This window comes from Scyliorhinus torazame, chromosome 14 (assembly GCF_047496885.1).
Source record: "Scyliorhinus torazame isolate Kashiwa2021f chromosome 14, sScyTor2.1, whole genome shotgun sequence".
In the NCBI taxonomy this organism is placed as follows: domain Eukaryota; kingdom Metazoa; phylum Chordata; class Chondrichthyes; order Carcharhiniformes; family Scyliorhinidae; genus Scyliorhinus; species Scyliorhinus torazame.
In genome coordinates this window covers 165,492,943-165,511,713 of record NC_092720.1, presented here as the reverse complement: position 1 = coordinate 165,511,713, position 18,771 = coordinate 165,492,943, and the positions used below count along the sequence as shown (strand labels likewise).

At 46.2% G+C, this 18,771-nt stretch overlaps 1 protein-coding gene across 1 annotated transcript in view; it reads right to left on the bottom strand.

The window, feature by feature from the left end:
• The window catches only part of LOC140389073 (uncharacterized), a 104,420-nt gene extending 95,438 nt beyond the window's left edge, over window positions 1–8,982 (bottom strand). The window contains exons 1-5 of the mRNA XM_072473234.1: window positions 8,948–8,982; window positions 6,581–7,571; window positions 5,129–5,488; window positions 3,856–4,009; window positions 3,022–3,765 (exon numbers count right to left, since the gene is read on the bottom strand). Coding sequence (XP_072329335.1) covers window positions 3,022–3,765; window positions 3,856–4,009; window positions 5,129–5,488; window positions 6,581–7,117 — 1,795 coding nt within the window. The 5' untranslated portion in view covers window positions 7,118–7,571; window positions 8,948–8,982. The remainder of the gene's footprint in view (window positions 1–3,021; window positions 3,766–3,855; window positions 4,010–5,128; window positions 5,489–6,580; window positions 7,572–8,947) is intronic.
• Window positions 8,983–18,771: the final 9,789 nt, after the last annotated feature.

Genomic DNA, 18,771 nt, shown 5'->3' with positions numbered 1-18,771 from the left:
GGTCAGTTTTTAAGCATTTTGTCCAAGCAAATACAGTGTACTGAGTTGAATTCAATACAAATTACAGCTCTTGATATTTCTTCTAATTGAATACACGATACAGAAAAGTTGAAAATAAAAACAGAATGGCTGTTCAAAGCGATAGCACAGAAAAGTAGCTTCAGAAGTTTAAAGTCGGTGATTCCGGAATGAGTTGTTCAAACCGGCACGATTATTGCTGTCACTAGTGTTACCCCCCTTTCTGGCTGTGATTGGGTTAAAGTTATTACACAGTTAATTCAATTCGATCAACGTCTGTCCGTCAAATTTTCTCATGAGGTGATGAAATGCGCCTTTCTTATGAATCCTATCCGTTGTCATGAAAACAGTTTCTGGGAGTGTTGCCCAGACTCTTTGTCTTGGCCAAATGTGTCCTTGATAAGTCTAGCTTTCTTATCTTGATGATTCCCATGGGAAACAGCATTATTTTACTGTCTTGTTTGATTTTAACACTCTATTTCAAGAAGCCATTTTAAATCTTAGGCCATTTATTCCTTTCCACTTGTTATATTCTAAACCAAAAAAGGCAGATTCTATCATACCCGAGTCACGGAGTTACTCCCCGAGTTACAGCGTAATACCACACATCTCAAAGTCACTCCCTGAGTAACAGTCACTTCACAAGCACTGGTTCATTCTCCTCTCCCAATCGCTTCTCTGCACCTTCCTCCCCTCGTCCTCACTCCTGTGTTCATCTCGCTCATGTACATGTGCTGATCCCATCACTGCTCTGAATGTTGTGGGTCTTTCTCTTCTAACGTGTCATCAAACGCATCCGAGGCTACACATCCCACACTGATGGTGTCAGTTTAAAACTATTCCCACACTAGAAATCTCTTGTCAAACATTTGTCAGCGAATGAGCAGTTTTTTTACATAGGAACAGGAGTAGGCCATTCAGCCCCTCAAGCCTGTCCTGCTGTTCAATGAGATCATGGCTGATCATGACCTAACTCCATAACCCTTAATATCTTTGTTTAAGAAAAATCTATCTCAGATTTAAAATTAACAATTGTTCTAGCTTCAACTGCTGTTTGTGGGAGAGAGTTCCAAATCTCTACCACCAATTGAGTGAAGTGCTTCCTAACATCTCTCCTGCCCGTCTGGCCCTAATGACATTTACAGACAGCATCCTGTAATATCTACACTTGTTCAGGAATTCATATTCACTGAGTTATGCATCAAGATTCCTGTGAATTTTATCACATAATATTCATACTAATGTTCAGGCAGTCTGACTATCCTGTGGGCAACCAGGTGTGGAAATGTCCCTTATGCTGTGTGAGAAGATCCAGCTCAGAGACCAGTTTACTCCGTGCTTTGTGCTGAACTGTTTGACTGGAGCAAACCCAACCTGGGAGAAAGGGCCTGGAAGTTGGGGTATTTATTCCTGGGTGGTGGAGTACCCTTGGAGTCGGGCCGAGGACCCTGGAATGAGTGAGGAGAATGCTGGGTAAGTAAACAGGCTGGGTGGAAGGCCTGTCTCAGCACTCTATGTAAGTTTAAAAACAAACATAAAACAGCTGTTACCCCTCACACACTCCTCATCCATGCCAACTGAAGCCCCAAACCCCCCCTCATCGCTTGGCCCCTCATACCATTGATATCATCCAATGCCACCCCCCCGACCATGATCCCTCCATACTTTCCAAGCCAACTTATACATCCAACCACTCCCATGGCCCTTCATACCTTCCATGCCAAACTCTCTAACCCACCCAGTCCACATGGCCCTTATAACCTCTATGCAAACTTTCTGCTCATTTAAACCTGTCCATGCCCCCCATCTGTAGCCCTTACACCACCCATACGAACTCACTCAGTATCCACAATGGGCAGAAATCGGGGCCAATGCTCAGGATAAGTAAAATGAAGTTCCAAGTGTCTGTTGCAGACTTTATTTTTTAAACCATTCATTTATAAATAATTAGTGCATTTGTATTCCTTATAATAAATGGATCCTTCAATTGCTTAATCCTGTCTAAAGAAGGCATTAAAAGTCATAGTCCCACTTCAAATAACCACTTGAGAGCTGACAATTTTAATATAACAGGTACCCTACTGTCACAATGGATGGTTGTGAAATCTGTCCTGCAACATTAATCCAGTCAATCACAAGCACAGTGAAAGACAATAATTTTTAACATTCCAGTTTCTTCAGCCTCCAAGGCAGGAGGCTTAAATGACTGGATAGCTTGCCAGCTCCATTTGACAGTTCATCTTGAAACTTATAACAACTGTTTTTGACAGTTCCTTGAGCACACCGTTCCAATGAGTTTATGCACTTTCATGCACATTAATTTCTACTTTCAATAATGTCAAAGGACAGCTTTTCTCCCACAAAGATGTCTGGGATCCATGTCCTCTCCAAATGGGCAGCATGATAGCAGTGGTTAGCACTGTTACTTCACAGCTCCAGGGTCCTGGGTTTGTGTGGAGTCTGTGCGTTCTCCCTGTGTCTGCGTGGGTTTCCTCCGGCTGCTCTGGTTTCCTCCCACAAGGAACATTCTGAATTCTCTCTCTGTGTACTCGAACAGGCACCAGCATGTGGCACTAGGTAACTTCATTGCAATGTTACTGTAAGCTCACTTGTGACAATAAAGATTATTATTATTAAAAGGGTACTCTATCTATTGAATCAATCCAAGAAGTTCAAACCTGCTCCAACTGTGTCTGATATGCACACGATAAATTCAGACACCTCTTAACCAAAACTACATGAGTAGAGACAGCTGCTTGTTTCTATGAACAGTTCTCTCTGTGGAACATGCAAATCTTGACCTGGCCCAGTCCTACGCCCATGGAAATGGGAGGGGCTTTGATCAGCCGTGGTGGGTGGACAGGACACACAGATTTGTGGGTTTTTTTCCACCATTGTTCTCATGACATTGTTCTCTGTCATGGCAAAAATCCAGACAGAAATACATCCCTCAGGAGGCGGAGGTACTGAGGTCGAAAAGGCAGGAACCCTAATGCCTTCAGCATCTCCCCCGTTCCCGTGACGTGACCTCTCCTGTGCCAGAAGCATGTCCAGCAGTAGATGCCTCTGCACTGGGTTGCTGCTGGCTGGAGGCTGCAGGCGCTAAAATCTGAGACAGAATCTGCCCCATTTCATTCAAAGTTTCATTGCTTCTTTGCAGAAGCTGACAAAGAATCTCACTCTGCTGCTGATGAATCTCATTGTTTCTTTGTAGATGATGCTGAAGAATTTCATAGTTTCTTTGCAGATTCTGGCTAACATCTGTCTTAAATTCTGTCAAAGTTTGCTGAAGGAAGTTAGAAGTGGTCTGATAACTCCCTGTACTTTGAACCTGTTCCTGACTTAAGCGCCGAAGAGGTTTAAGGTCATCTTCATTTTCTTCACCAGGAGCATGGGCCTGATGTTGTCCCTGTGCTTGTGGAGATGGCGGAGTCTCTGCTCCCAAAGCCGCAGTTTCCTCACTGTTGGAAGGTTCTGAGTTCCTTCCCTCCACCACAGCAGCCAGATCATCACAGGCCTCCTCCTTCACACAATCCATAATACTTAACTTGAACTCGCCAACACTACCCACCAAATCAGACATCTTACACTCCTGACACTCCTCTCTTTCCTCCACTGCAGCTGCCATGCCACATTGCTGTGAGGTATTCACCTCCGTCCCTTCCTCATCAGCCCTTTCAGGAATTTCGGACGCTGCTGCCAACTCTCCTCCATCACCATCTGATGTGTCCATGGACAGCTCTGTATCTTTCAGAGGAAGAAAATCACAATTATTATCTTTTGTCGCATAAATTAACTCTCCTCCTGATGGTTTAAACACTCAGCTGCCGACATCACCTTCACTCATCCCCATGTCTGATCCACCAATGGTTATCGGGTTGGAGAGGCCAAACAGCTTCCTTGTGAACTCCTCCTGTTTCGTCAGCTCCTTGATGTACGGAACCCGCCCTCCATTCAATGAACGCTCCTGGGATTTATGGGCCAGCTTTACCTAAAGGAAGAATGAAAATTAAAAATGAATCATGGTCCAGACTTTGCTGTGCTGTCTTATGACACGTTTTCCGAGTGCTGGAGACAGTTTCCAGCCTGCACACAGGGGGAAGTCTGATTAGACATCAATCTTATGACAAAGTCAGAGCCATCTCCAAGACAACTGCATTTTACACCTCATAAAATCAGTAAATAAACAATATGGGCTTTCTGTATTTTCAACTCAAAAAGTAGGATTTAAAGATTAAAAAATGGGTATATATATACATATTTAATATTCAGCTCTTGCCCTCTTGTCCATTGCAGGAAAAATGCATAAGCAGAATATATCAGCTTACATACATACTGATGTCTTCTTTTGGTGATGTTTGGTGATCTGGTCAAAGGTTAAAATTACCTTCTTGAAACGATTGCACTGACAGTGGGAGAGGTTGGAGACAGACAGGTGCTGAGACAGACAGTGCTTTGGAAGGACAACTCCCCTGTGTGAGCACTGGAGGGTAAACAACTCGGACAACTCTCAGTGTAAGGGAAGCAGGTGAGCCGCATTGTGAATATGCTGGTGGCTGTGGAGGTCTGATGAACGTGAGAAAGATTTGTCTCACACGTCAACATGAATGATTTATCACCAGTGTGTGCAGAGGGCTGATTAGTCCGACAATGATTTCTTACATACCATATATGTGAATGTTTTGTCTCCTGTGTGAATATGTTGCTGTGTGCAGAAGGAAGTTGACTCAGGGAATGATTTGTCATATACCTTACATGTGAGTATGTCAGTGTACGGGAAGCTAATGAGACTGAGAATAAGTAGATTGTCACGGTGGCCCAGTGGTTAGCACTGTTGCCTCACAGTGCCAGGGACCCGGGTTCAATTCTCATCTTGGGTGACTGTCTGTGTGGAGTTTGCACGTCCTCCCCGGGTCTCCATGGGTTTTCTCCGGGTGCCCCAGTTTTCTCCCACAGTCCAAAGATGTGCAGGTTCGGTGGATTGGACATGCAAAATTGCCCTTTAGGTTGAGAATACAGGGGAGGGGATTGGGCCTAGGTCGGTGCAGACTTGATGAGCCGATATACCTCGTTCTGTACTGTAGGTATTCCATGAAAATTAGTCACATACCTTGCATGGTAAGGGTTTCTTCCTTGTGTGAACACATTGGCGCTGATGGAGAGTCGATGACCACAAAACTGATTTGTCACACACCTCGTGCATGAAGGGTTTCTCCCTTGTGTGAGTGCGTTGGTGAGTGTTGAGGTGCGATGATTGCGAGAATGATTTATTGCACATCTTGCACCTGAAGGGTTTCTCTCCTGTGTGAACACGTTGGTGTTTACTGAGGGTCGATGACACTGAGAATGATTTGTCACACACCTCACATGTGAAGGGCTTCTCTCCTGTGTGAACACGTTGATGTACATGGAGCGTCGAGGACTGTGAGAATGATTGGTCACACACCTTGCACATGAAGGGTTGCTTCACCTAAAAGAAGAAATGAGAATGAAAATAAATTATTTTCCAGACTTTGCTGTGCTGTCCTGTGACACATTTTCCGAGTGCTGGAGACAGTTTTCAGACTGGGAGACTTCTGACCAGAGATCAATCTTATGATAAAGTCAGAGACGTCTACATCTTACAAAACCTCTTAAAATTAACAATAAAAAGTGATCTTTCTGAATTTTTAACTCAAAGATTATGATTCAAAGTTTCAGAAATTAACATACATATTTAATATTCAGATATTTCCCTCTTGTCCATAAGCAGCATCTTCTATACAGATTGATGTATTTTGGAGATATTTGGCGATCTGATCAAAGGTTGAATTGACCATCCTGAAATGATTGGACTGATGATGGAAGAGGTTGGTGACAGACATTGCTGAGACATGCAATGAGTGGCACGGTGGCACAGTGTTAGCACTGCTGCCTCACAGCGCCAGGGACCTGGGTTTAATTCCAGCCTTAGGTGACTGCATGTGTGGAGTTTGCATGTTCTCTCAATGTCTGTGTAGGTTTCCTCTGTGTGCTCCGGTTTCCTCCTACAGTCCAAAGATGGGCAGGTTAGGTGGACTGGCCATGCTAAATTGCCCCTTAGTGTCTAATAATGTGGAGTAACGGGGATAGGGCGGGGTAATGGGCTCTTTCAGGGCATTGATGCAGACTCAATGGGTCAATGGCCTTCTTCTTCACTGTAAGGATTCTATGGAGTCTTCAATGGATAGACAGTGCTTCGAACCACAGCTCTCCTGTGTGAACATTGGAAGTTGGGCAACACAGAAACAACTCTCATGTGAGGGAAATAGGTGAGCCATAGTTTGAATCTGCTGCTGTCTCTGGAGGTCTGATGACAGTGAAGATGATTTGTCGCATATGACTGGTTTCTCACCAGTATGTGCAGAGGGCTGATCTAACAATGATTTGTTACATACCAGACATGTGAATGGTTTTTCTCCTGTGTGAATGTGTTGCTGTGCGCAGAGGGAAGGTGACTCAGGGAATGATTTGTCACATACCCTACATGTGAATATGTCGATGTACACAAGAATAATGAGTCCAAGAATAATTCATCACATACCAAGCATGAGAACGGTTTCTCCACTGTGTGAATGCTTCGGTGTCTGTGGAGGCTCCATAACTGTGAGAATGATTTGTCACACAACTCGCATGTGAATGGTTTCTCCCCTGTGTGAATGCGTTGGTGTTTACGGAGGGTAGATGACCACGAGAATGATTTGTTGCACATTTTGCATGTGAAGGGTTTCTCTCCTGTGTGAATCCTCTTGTGTGATACAAAATGGGAGGATTGGTTGAAAGCTTTCTTACAAAAATTACATTTGAAGGGCTTTTTTTGCTCACCTGTGTGAAGACGTTTGTGTTCACTGAGGCTCGATGACCGTGTGAATGATTTGCCACAAACCTTGCACGTGAAGGGTTTCTGCCCTGTGTGAACATGCTGGTGTTGATGGAGAGTCGATGATTGCGAGAAAGATTTCTCACAAATATTGCACCTGAATGGTTTCTCCCCGGTGTGTATCACATGATGCCTCAGGAGCCTCTGAGAAGTCACAAAACCTTTGTCACAAACATCACACCTGAATCGTTTCCCTTCCATGTGTCCTTATGGTAACAGTAGTTGCAATGTACATTAGAAGATCTTATGAACCTATGAAGCCCTCCTCACACACCTCACTCTTGAAAAGCATCTCACCTGTAGGAAGTAGTCAGTGGTTCATGAGGCTCAATTAATTATTGAAGCTCTCACCACACTTGAAGCCAACTCACACTTCTTCCCAGCCTCACACTGACCGATTACCCATGGCCAAACCTTTGGAAACTTTGGTTCTGATATAAGGTTCCACACCACTAACCAGTTTCAGATCTGATGATATGTCAAAGCTCAATGTCCAAATGATGGTTTCACTGCCCAACCTTCTGTGGATTGAGCAATGCTGTGAAGGGACTGGATGTCTTCCCACAGTTGTGCAGTTGTTCCCTGGGTGATGGTCAGGATCTATCTGTGGCGTCTATTCTCTCTGGATTCTCTGGTGTAGTACGGTGCAATTCTTCTGTGAACAGGAAAAGGAAACATGATTTTCTCCAAATTCCTCTCCTCCTTTGCTGACGGGGCTGACTCTTCAATTAGAGACTGTTCCATAGTGAGTGATTGCCAGTCTGCAATTCCCCCGTGTGTAACACACCCTGTTTCCAGCAGGGATAGTGACCAGGAGCAGACAAACGTGGCTACTTTCTTTCCTCTACCCAGATCCCCATATTCCCAGGCATCGTGAGGACAATGGAAAAGACAGTCGGACAGAGTGTAAAATGGACTATCAATTAACTGTGAGCTTGTGTTATGCTGTTAAAGACCCGTTTTACCTTTAGAGCATGAGTTTATGATAAAAACAATCAAGAGAAACAATAATTCAATTGAGATTTTGAAATTTCTCCCCTTGTTTTCCAAAATTATTTGAAGAAAACACATTCGGCAGGAAATGCCAGAAGCTAAGGAAAATATTTATCCTGTGTAGCTGACTGAAGGGTTTTGATTTATCCTGGAAAATTAGGTACACTGCACTCACTCAGACTGGACAGCCCACATTCAGCTCTCAGACACAGCACTGGGCAAAACTTTCAAATCCAAGCTCAGGCTTCAGGGAAAGGCCGAGGCGTTTCGGTAAAATCTTTAAAGAAGGTGGCACAGTGGTTAGCACTGCTGCCTCACAGCACCATGGACACGGCATTGATTCCGACCTTGGGTGACTGTGTGGAGTTTACAGGTACTTCATGTGTCTGCTTGTGTTTCCTGTCAGTGGCCCAGTTTGTTCCCACAGCCAAAGGTGTGCAGGTTAATTGGGGTTATGGGGATAGGACAGGAGAGTGGGTTGTGGCAGGGTCCTCTGACGGAGGATCGGTGCAGACTTGATGGACCATAAGGAGCAGAATTAGGCCATTCGGCCCATCGAGTCTGCTCCACCATTCAATCATGGCTCATTTTTCTCATCCCCATTCTCCTGCCTTCTCCCCATAAACCTTGATCCCCTTATTAATCAAGAACTAATCTTAAAGGCACTCAGTGATTGCCCTCCGAATTGCCTCCTTCTGCACTGCAGCAATTCTATGGATTAAAAGTCATTTCAATAAATGCTTCTCTGTCCCTCCCACGTAATTACCCCTCACTTTCTCGTATTCAGCAATGACCCATCAACAAAACTCAGTCTGTAAATCAGAAGGGAAATGCTTCCAATAAACACCCTCAATATCCAACACAGCTAATCAAACAGCTCAGCACAAAGCACCGAGTAAACAGGTCTCTGAGCTGGATCTTCTCACATAGCATAAGGGGCATTTCCACACCTGACTGCCCACAGGATAGTCAGACTGCCTGAACATTAGTGTGGATATTGTGCAATGTAATTCTTCTAAATTCTGCTCCTTCACTCACCATCTCCTGACTTGGTTTGGAGTCCCTACAGGAAGTGAAGCAGCTGTGGTAGAGGAAGAGGAGAGAATGGGCAGAGTGGGTGGGCTCTCTGATTGACGTCTCTGACAGACAATCCAAATATTTCTGCAGGAACAGGAGTTTCCTGAAGTTTGGGAAACTGACCGGGAAAATGGAGGCGACTTTGAGCAGCAGCTCAAGTGGGGATTTAAACTTGTCATTGTCCCATCTGAATAAAACCTCACTTAATGCAGCTGCTGTCTCAGTTCTCCTGGTAAATGTTTGACAGAGATTTCTAGTGTGGGAATAGCTTTCTTCGTCCTCGGAGGGTTTCTTTTTTTTGAATAAACATTTTATTGCGGTATTTCTTTGGTATTGTAAGAGCAACAAAATCAACAATGCACATAACAAGGAAAATATAAACATAGTGCAAATTCCGCCTCCCCTCCCACAGGTCCTACCATTGCTTACCTTACCCCGCCCCCCCCCTCCCCCTCCCCCCAACCTACGCTAACCCCTTCGCGGCAGTAGTGGGAAGGTTGGTACCTGCTTCCGCAGAAAGTCCCGTACCTGTAAATATCGGAATTCATTTCCCCCCGCCAATGCAAACTTCTCCTCCAGCGCCCTCATACTCGGGAAGCTTCCTTCCAAGAACAAGTCCCCCATATTCTCAATCCCCGCTCTCCGCCAAATTCAGAACCCCCCCGTCCAACCTCCTCGGGGCAAACCGATGGTTATTACAGATTGGGGACCACACCGACGACCCCTCTGCTCCCACATGTCTCCTCCATTGCCCCCAGACTCTCAGGACCCCCATCACCACTGGACTGGTGGAGTACCGCGCCGTTGGGAATGGCAGGGGCGCCGTTACCAACGCCCCCAAACTTGTGCCCTTACAAGAAGCCGCCTCCATGCACACCCACACTGGCTCACCCCCCACCAGTCACCTCCTCACCATGGCTCTGTTAGCCGGTCAGTAGTAGTTGCTGAAATTCGGCAGCGCCAGCCCTCCGTTCCCCCGACACCACTCGAGCATTGCCCTCTTCACCCGTGGGGGCTTGCCCCCCCCCACACAAAGCACACGATAATCTTATTGTTCCACTTTAAAAAGGACCGTGGGATGAAGATGGGAGGCATTGGGAGATGAACAGGAATTTCGGGAGGACCGTCATTTTTACCGACTGCACTCTACCCGCCAGGGACAACGGGAGCGCATCCCATCTCCGGAAATCCTCCTTCATCTGATCAACCGGGCCAAGTTCAATTTATGTAGCCTGTCCCAATCCCTCGCCACTTGGATACCCAGGAACCTGAAACTGTCCCCTACCACTGAACGGCAGTTCCCCCAGTCGCCTCTCCTGACCTCTCGCCTGGACCACAAACATCTCGCCCTTCCCCATATTGAGCTGATACCCTGAAACCCGGCCAAATTCCCCTAAAATTCCCATAATTTTTTCCATCCCCTCCATTGGGTCTGAGACATACAGCAGTAAATCATCTGCATACAGCGTGACTCTGTGCTCCCCCCGCTGCCCCCCCCCCCCCTCCGACCAACCCCTTCCAACCCCTTGAGGCCCTCCGAGCAATTGCCAGCAGCTCTATTGCCAATGCAAACAGCAGTGGGGAGAGGGGGCATCCATGTCTCGTCTTTTGGTGCAGCCTGAAATAGTCTGAAGTTGTCCTGTTTGTCCGTACACTAGCATTCAGAGCCCGGTACAGCAACCTAACCTAGTCAACAAAGCCCCTTCCAAACCCGAATCGCTCCAGCACCTCCCATAAGTAATCCCACTCAACCCGGTCAAAGGCTTTTTCCACGTTCATCGCGACCACCACCTCAACTTCCCTACCTTCCGGGGGCATCATGATCACGTTCAGCAGCCTTCTCACATTGGCCACCAACTGCCTGCCCTTAACGAACCCAGTCTGATCCTCCACTACAATGTCTGGTACACAGTCCTCATTCCTGGAGGACAGAATTTTGGCATCTACATTCAGTAAGGAAATCGGCCTGTAAGACCCACACAGCTCCGGGTCCTTGTCTCTTTTCAGAATGAGCGAGATCATGGTCTGGGGCACAGCCCCTCTTTCCTTGGCCTCGTTGAAGACCTTCATCAGCACCAGCCCCAAAATTCCAAGGAACCTTTTATAGAACTCGGCTGGGTACCCGTCCGGCCCCGGGGCCTTGCCCGACTGCATGCCTTCAGCCCCTCCGCTATCTCCTCCAGCCCAATCGGGGCCCCAAGCCCTTCTACCAGCACCCCATCCACCTTCGGGAAAGTCAATCCGTCCAAAAAGTGTCTCATTCCCTCTGGCCCCGCAGGGGGTTCCGAACTGTACAACCTGCTATAAAAATCCCGAAAGGTCTTGCTCACTCCTGCCGAGTCCCCAACTAAGTTCCCATCACCGTCAATAACTTTTCCGATTTCTCTAGCTGCCTCCCTCTTTCTGAGCTGCTGTGCGAGCATCCTGCTGGCCTTCTCCCCGTGCTCATAAATTGCCCCCTTCACCTTTCTGAGCTGTTCCACTGCCCTCCCGGTGGTTAACACACCAAATTCCGCCTGTAGCCTCCGGCGTTCCCTTAAAAGCCATGCCTCTGGAGCCTCCACATACCTCCTATCCACTCGTAGAATCTCTTTTACCAGTCGGTCCTTTCTTCCCTATCCGTCCTGTCCCTGTGAGCCCGGATCGAGATCAGCTCTCCTCTCACACTGCCTTCAGTGCTTCCCAGACCACCGCTGCTGAGACCTCCCCCCCCATATCGTTTACCTGCAGGTAGTTCAGCATGCACTTCCTCAGCCTCTCGCACACCGCTTCGTCCGCCCATAGCCCTGCATCCAACCTCCATCCTCGGAGGGTTTCTAACTGACAGCATCAGTGTGGGATATGTCGCCCGATGTGTTTGACAGAGGATCAGCAGGCGAAGGCCCTCAGCATTCAAAGCTGTCATGATATGAAATGGTGGGATTAGCACATACACAGGAGAGAGGGATACAGGAGGGAGGGAGAGAGAGGAGAGAGGGAAACAGAAGAAATAGAGGTCCGGAGAGGAGAGATTGACCCAGTGATCAGGGAGTGTCTCTATTCCTGAGATATTGACTTGAAGACTCCGGGCATGTGCTGGGGCTTATTGTGGAAGTAAATGCCCCATGGATTGATATCTTACAGTCCTACTTCATTAATTTAGGTCATCCAAAAGCACCTTGGAATGTATTTTGAAATGTAACCAGTGTTATAATGTAGGAAACATGGCAGCCAATCGGTGCACAACAAGCTCCTACTCAGCAATGTGATTATGACCAGAGAATCTGGGCTGGATTCTCCGATTTTGCCCCGGTGTGGGAACTGGCGTTTAGCGACGCCAAAATCGCTGCAGAACCCTCACCAATTCCGGGACCGGTGAGGGGTGAGCAGCGGCGCCAGGTAGAACTCCCGGCTCCCACGCCAAAAACAGTCGAAGAATGGCTGGGTCCGTGGCCTCGCATGCGCACGCCAGCAACCTGCAGGGGTATAACATGGCGCCAGCCGCGCCCAGACTTGACCTGTCAGAGAGTGCCCCCCAGGACTCCCCCTCGCCACCCAGGACCACCCCCTCCCAGCCCTCGCCAAAGCCACCCCCGCCTCCCCGACTGTGGCGGCGCTGGACAGTCTGTAGCCGCCAGGGAAGGTTCCCGAAAACTGAGAACACACGTGTCCCGTGCCATCAGGAACTCGGCCAATCGTGTCCCGTGCCATCAGGAACTCGGCCAATCGGGGACGGAGCCTCGGGGGAAACCCTTCAGCTAACATCCTGAGGCCGTCCCAACGGCATGCTGCGCACTCCCCAATGAAGCTGTTTTGGAGGAGGTGCAGCATCCGGAAAACAGGCGGCGCCCCGATTCGGTTGTACAAAGTGATTCTCTGCCCGATCGCCGATTATGAAATTGACGTCGGCAAGCGGAGTCTCTTGATTGCAGAATCCAGATTGACCACGAAATCTGGGATAATTTCCCTGCTCTTCTACAACGTTGTATCATGGGATCTTTTCCATTTACTTGAGGGGGCAGACAGGGCCTTGGTTGAACTCATCCGAAAGATGGGGGGCGGGATCCTCCATCCCACTGCACCCGTTTTCTAGTGCGGCGCGCCCTTGCCGGCAGTGGGATTCTCCGTCCCGACAGCCGGCCAATGGGGCTTCCCATTGTGAGCACCCCCTTGCTGTCGGGCGATCCCCGGGCATGAGTGCGCTGCCGGTGAAACGGAGGATCCCGCCGATGGAGAATGCAGCCGGTGCTTCTGACAGTGTAGCGCTCCCTCAGTAGTTCACTGGAGTGTCAGTCTCAGTGCTCAAGACTGGAGTGAGATTTGAACCCGCAACATTCTGACTCAGAGACGAGAGTGCTAACTAAACCACAGCTGACAATAACTTATAATATTTCTGTTCTGTTATATTCAGTTTTGAAGGGGTTAAGTCCCAAGGCTGTGGACAGAATTATTTCTTCCTATAAACTGGCAGCCTGAAAGAAGTAGGATTTGATTTAAAGTGGTAACTAGTTTGAGCTGCAGGTGTCAGTGTTGTCTTTATGTCTGGGTTCCTGAAGCAGGTGCTCCAGTCCTGGAGTGGGTCTTGACCCCACAACACTCTGACTCAGAGTACAAGGCTAGCAGTTGAAGTCCAACTCCAGATGGATTATTTGGATTTAAATTGCTGTCAGGGCCACATGAATAATTCCTCAGTCTCTGGGCTCCCTGTACAAACGGCACCTGCCATTTATTGAAACACAAACATGTTGTAAAATGAGTGAAGACGTTATCCTGTGGATGTTCATGCACTGCACTGATCATGAAGCAAATCAGATCACAATGTCCCGCCGTCTATAATTGGATGGCTGTGCGGAATGTCAACCATGGGCGGGGTTACTTTTCCCTCTGTCCCCATTGGCTGGACGAGCCGTCAATTGGAGAATTGAGCTGTTTGATTGGCTGTGTGTTGGATATTGAGGGTGTTTATTGGAAGTATTTCTCTTCTGATTTACAGACTGAGTTGATGGGTCATTGCTGAATATGAGAAGGTGAGGTGTAATTATCTGGGAGGGACAGACACATTTATTGAAATCTCTTCTTTAAAGATTTTAACTGAAGGTCTCGACCTTTCCCAGAAGCCTGGGGTTGGATTTGATAGTTTTGCCCAGTGCTGTGTGTGAGAGCTGAATTTGGGATGTGCAGTCTGAGTGAGTGCAGTGTATCTAATTTCCCAGGATAAACCAGAACCCTTCAATCAGCTGCACTGAAGAAATATTTACGATTTTGGAAAACAAGGTGAGAAATTTCAAAATGTCCATTGAATTATCTTTCTCTTAGGAGTGTTTCTTGTATTAAACACCTACTCTAAGTTGAAACTAGTCTTCAGCGGCACAACTCAAGCTCATAGTGAATTGATAACCCGTTTTACACTCCGCCTATCTTTTCATTGTCCTGATGGTGCCAGGGAAGATGGGGGTCTGGGTGGAGGAAAGAAAGTTGTCTGCTCCTGGTCACTATCCAGTGTCCCTGCTGGAAACAGGGTATGTGACAGTCAAGTGAGGGGGAAAAAATTATTTTTATCTGATGCCCCAAACGGGAATAGCAGACTCGCACTTACTGTGGAACAGTCTCTAACCGAGGAATCAGATACTTTAGCGAAGGAGTTGGAGGAAATCATGTTTCCATTCCCTGTTTTACAGAATGATTACACCGCAGTTAAACCTTGACTATCACCCAAGGAACAACGGTGGGAAGACATCCAATCCCTTCACAGCATTGCTCAACACAGAGAAGGTTGGGCAGTTACCATCATCTGGAAGTCAATCGGGTCAGGGGAGCTTTGACATATCATCAGGTCTGAAACCGGTCAGTGGTGTGGAACCTTTCATCAGAAGCAACCTTTTCGGAAGTTCTGCTGTGGGTGATCAGTCAGGGTGAGGTGAGGCAAAAATGTGAGTGGACTCCCAAGTGTGGTGAAAACGTCATTCATTCATTGAGCTTCATGATCCACTAACTCATTCCTACAGGTGAGAGGCTGTTCCAGTGTGAAGGCTCCACAGGCAAATAGACTCTCCTAGTATACAAGGTGCATCTGTTGAATAATTATTAACACAAGGACAGCCTCATGGCAAATAATCCATTCAACTGTGAGGTCTGTGGCCAAGCCTTCACACACACAATGATCAAAGCTTCTATAACATTGCATTCACACTGGAGAGAAATCATTCATGTGCAATAAATCATTGTCATGCTCATCTCACTTCCGTGTACACCAGCACATCTACACAGGAGAAATGATTTCTGTGTGATGTTTGCAAGAAATCATTCCCTCTGTCATCGCGCCTCTGTGCACACAAACACATTCACACAGGGGAGAAACCATTTATGTGCATGATGTTGACAAATCATTCTCGCCTTTAAGAAATCCCACGCACAGCAACACATTCACACCGAGCAATTTTTTTTAAGTGTGAGGTGTCTGACAAAACCTTCACATAGTTATCAAGCCTCCTGGTCAATCAGGCAGCCCACACAAGGGCGAAGCCCTTCAAATGTGAGATTTGTGATAAAGCTTTTCAGACATCCCCAAATCTCCTGATTCATCAGAGCATTCACACAGGGGAGAAAACATTCAAGTATGAGGTTTGTGAGAAGGCTGTCACATAATCCTCTGATCTCCTTGACGAATGTGATATAAAATAGTTACTTTAAAGATATTAGTTACTGTAATGTAGATCTCGGCCGGTCTAATTCATGTTAGTTCACAGACAAAGGATTTCAGAGAGCATGGCAAAAGAGGGGGGGATGGGGTGTTTAGAGTATGAAGAGAAAAGGATGCTGGGTAATAAGAGGCCAGGGGAAGGGATGAGAAGTGAGCCAATTAGGATGTTTGGCCAGGTCAGGAGGAGTATAGGATGACCTATGGGAATCGTGTATGTGAAACTTGATGCCATTTGAATGTGTTGGTAGAGATTTCTTTGTTCTACAGAATCACTCGATTCTGGAGACCCAGGAGGCAGCTTGCATTCTGGGTTTTTGTGAAACAAGCCAGACTTGCAAGTCAAATAAAAATAACTAATGCTATGCCTACAAATCCATCTCGAGTTTTATTGAGGCCAGACTGACGGGTAAAGAATTTATTATTTCTCATTTGGTGCCGGAAACCCGGGATTTCTCAAGACGGTTCTGACCAACCGCAAAATCAGAATTAGACTGATTTTGGACAAGGAGAGTGGAAAAGTGCCCACAATGTATAGCTGAAAAATGACCGTGCATTGATTTTTCCCCTCTTCTTATGGTCTGATTAGTCTGGTCACTCGCGGTTGGTACGGAAAGATCGTCTCGACGAAATCAAAGGTCAGTCTGGGGATTAGAAATTTAACTGATAGGATTTCATAATTGATGATTCGGTTTTGGGTTAGATTTTGGAATTAATGGGACATCAAAAAAGATGGTTTAATTCCATGTGTGAGTGTTTTTGAAGAACTGATGCGACCTCAGGATGAGGGTTTAGTTCAATGAGTGTTTTTAAATCTATAGTTGATTAAGCTAAAATTGTATCCTTGGACTGTAGTGGCGAGAAACAATAAATTTTAAAACAAACTGGATGCTGCATGTTAGTTAAAGCAGAAGTCTCTCAAAGGGTTAACAGCAGCTTGAGATAACAGGCAGCTTGTGGTGTAATTGGATACCTTGCTTTAGAGTCAGTGAAACTCCAGCAAAGTTACGTTTTGAATTAATTAAAGGAAACCAGTGGGTTTCTCCACCTCTTTGATAAAAGTTTATTATTTTCGCAAGCAATTGATTGAAATTGCCAGAATCTTCAGTTTTAATTACTTGAAACAATGTTTCTCTCATTTTATTTGTGAATTAATAGAAACTTAAAGAAACACGCTGACACCATTTTAAAATGTGTAAATCTGGAAATGACAGTTGACTTTGCTCCGGTATAAATCACCGCCGCTAACTGCTCCCTCGTTGATAGCAGCCAACATTTTTGTGAATGTAAGAAAAACTTGTCAAAAGAAAAATTGTTAAGATAAAGAATTAATTAAGTTGTAAAAGTTATACAAGTTTGTGTTAAGCAAATCGTAAATTTAGTTCTGAGTTGAGATCAGAGCTAAGCTTGCAGGTTGCAGTAATTCAATTTGAATTTTCAAAAATGTTAAGTTTTAAAAGAACACTGTTAAAACCTTTTCAATAATTTTGCCAAGTAGCAAAAATTGCCATTGGTTATAAATAGGCAAATAAATAAAAAAATAATAATTTTAAAAAAGAGAGCCGAAGTATGAAAGCTAAAGAGTTAATTGGATTATGGAGACAATATTGTGAACATGAGAGGGATAAGATCATGTTATTAAGTTGGCAATAAAATGCCCTTAAAATGGGGATTCCAATTAGTGAAGGGGGAAACCAGAAGACGCTAGACATCTTGAAAAAGGAGTGTGCATTCAAAAAAACGCGCAAGTAAAGAGAGGGTGGACTCGAGAAAAAAAAAAACATGGGCTACGTAGTTCAATGGCTGGCCTTGCATTGACAGAGACGGGGGATGAACTAGAGAATTGGACCGACTGCACCAGTAGCATTGTCTGCACTCATTCCGAAACCACCAGAGTATCATAATTTATATCCAGTCACTGCTCCCCAGATTCAAATTATGCCAGCCTCCCCAGCCCCCTTCGGTTGATAGCGTGGGTCCTATTTTACCATCTTCACTGTCTGCGAGAGAAGGGGAGCTCTGTTCCACAAGCCCAGTTAGCTCTAGGACCCGATCTCGGACAGCGAGAGAAGGGCCCAATCCTATCCAGAAACAATCACGCATATCACCTAAATCCCTTCAGACCGATATAGTAGGACAGAAAAGTACGAGAACAAAGGAAGAGGATAGGGATGGTTCTGAGGAGCTGGAGCTCCCTCTAGTGACCGGTAAGGACGTTGAAGTCTTGGAAGAAACAGAGGAATCAGCTCGAGCGCCCCCTAGTGAGACTCTGAGACAGTTGCCGATTAGGAAAATACCAAACCCTGACGCTGTGACGGCGGCAGCCCAGCCCACGATAGACGTTTATTTCCCATGGAGACCCAGATGGCTATTATGGCTGAAATCCCAGACAGGAAGAAATCTCCTGCTGCTTTCGTGGATCATCTGAGAACTACCATCTCAGTTTATCAAGCTGATTCTAGGGACCTCTGGGCTAGTCCAGCAGGTTTTAACCCCAGCAGAGTACCGCAATCATCGCAATCATTTGAATTATGCTAGCCACGCCGCACTCCAGCAAGCCCATGTGTTGGACGATGATAGACGGACACAAATCCTGAATGCGTTGAATAACACATTTCAAAAGCCCATAAACATCTCTGCTATCTTAGACCTCAAACCTAAAAAGGCTGAAGAGCCAGAGGAATTTCTGGAACGTTTTAATGAAATCTACCGTGGGCAGTCAGGTGACTTGCTGTGCCAAAATGGTCAGAATTCCCCATAATATTGTGCTATGTTAATGCATTGCCTACCACCTTCCGTGGCTACTGCCGTGAAATGTAATAACATGAATTGGACAGAGAACGACCCTTCTCAAATGGCCAGGGCAGTTAGATTTTATTGGAATGAGGGTGTAGGCCAGGAAGGAGGCTCAGTTACAAAGATTAAGACTGAGTATGTAATGAAAAAGGATGATCTGAGACCCCAACCAGCGGCAGAAACGGTGGCTTACCAGCTGGAACCCCAATATTGTGACTTTGGATGGGTGGATCAACATGGGGGAGGATATCAAACCCACCCAAATGGACCCTCAGCTCCTCTTTATGGCCCACCGTATGCACCAACAGCTTTA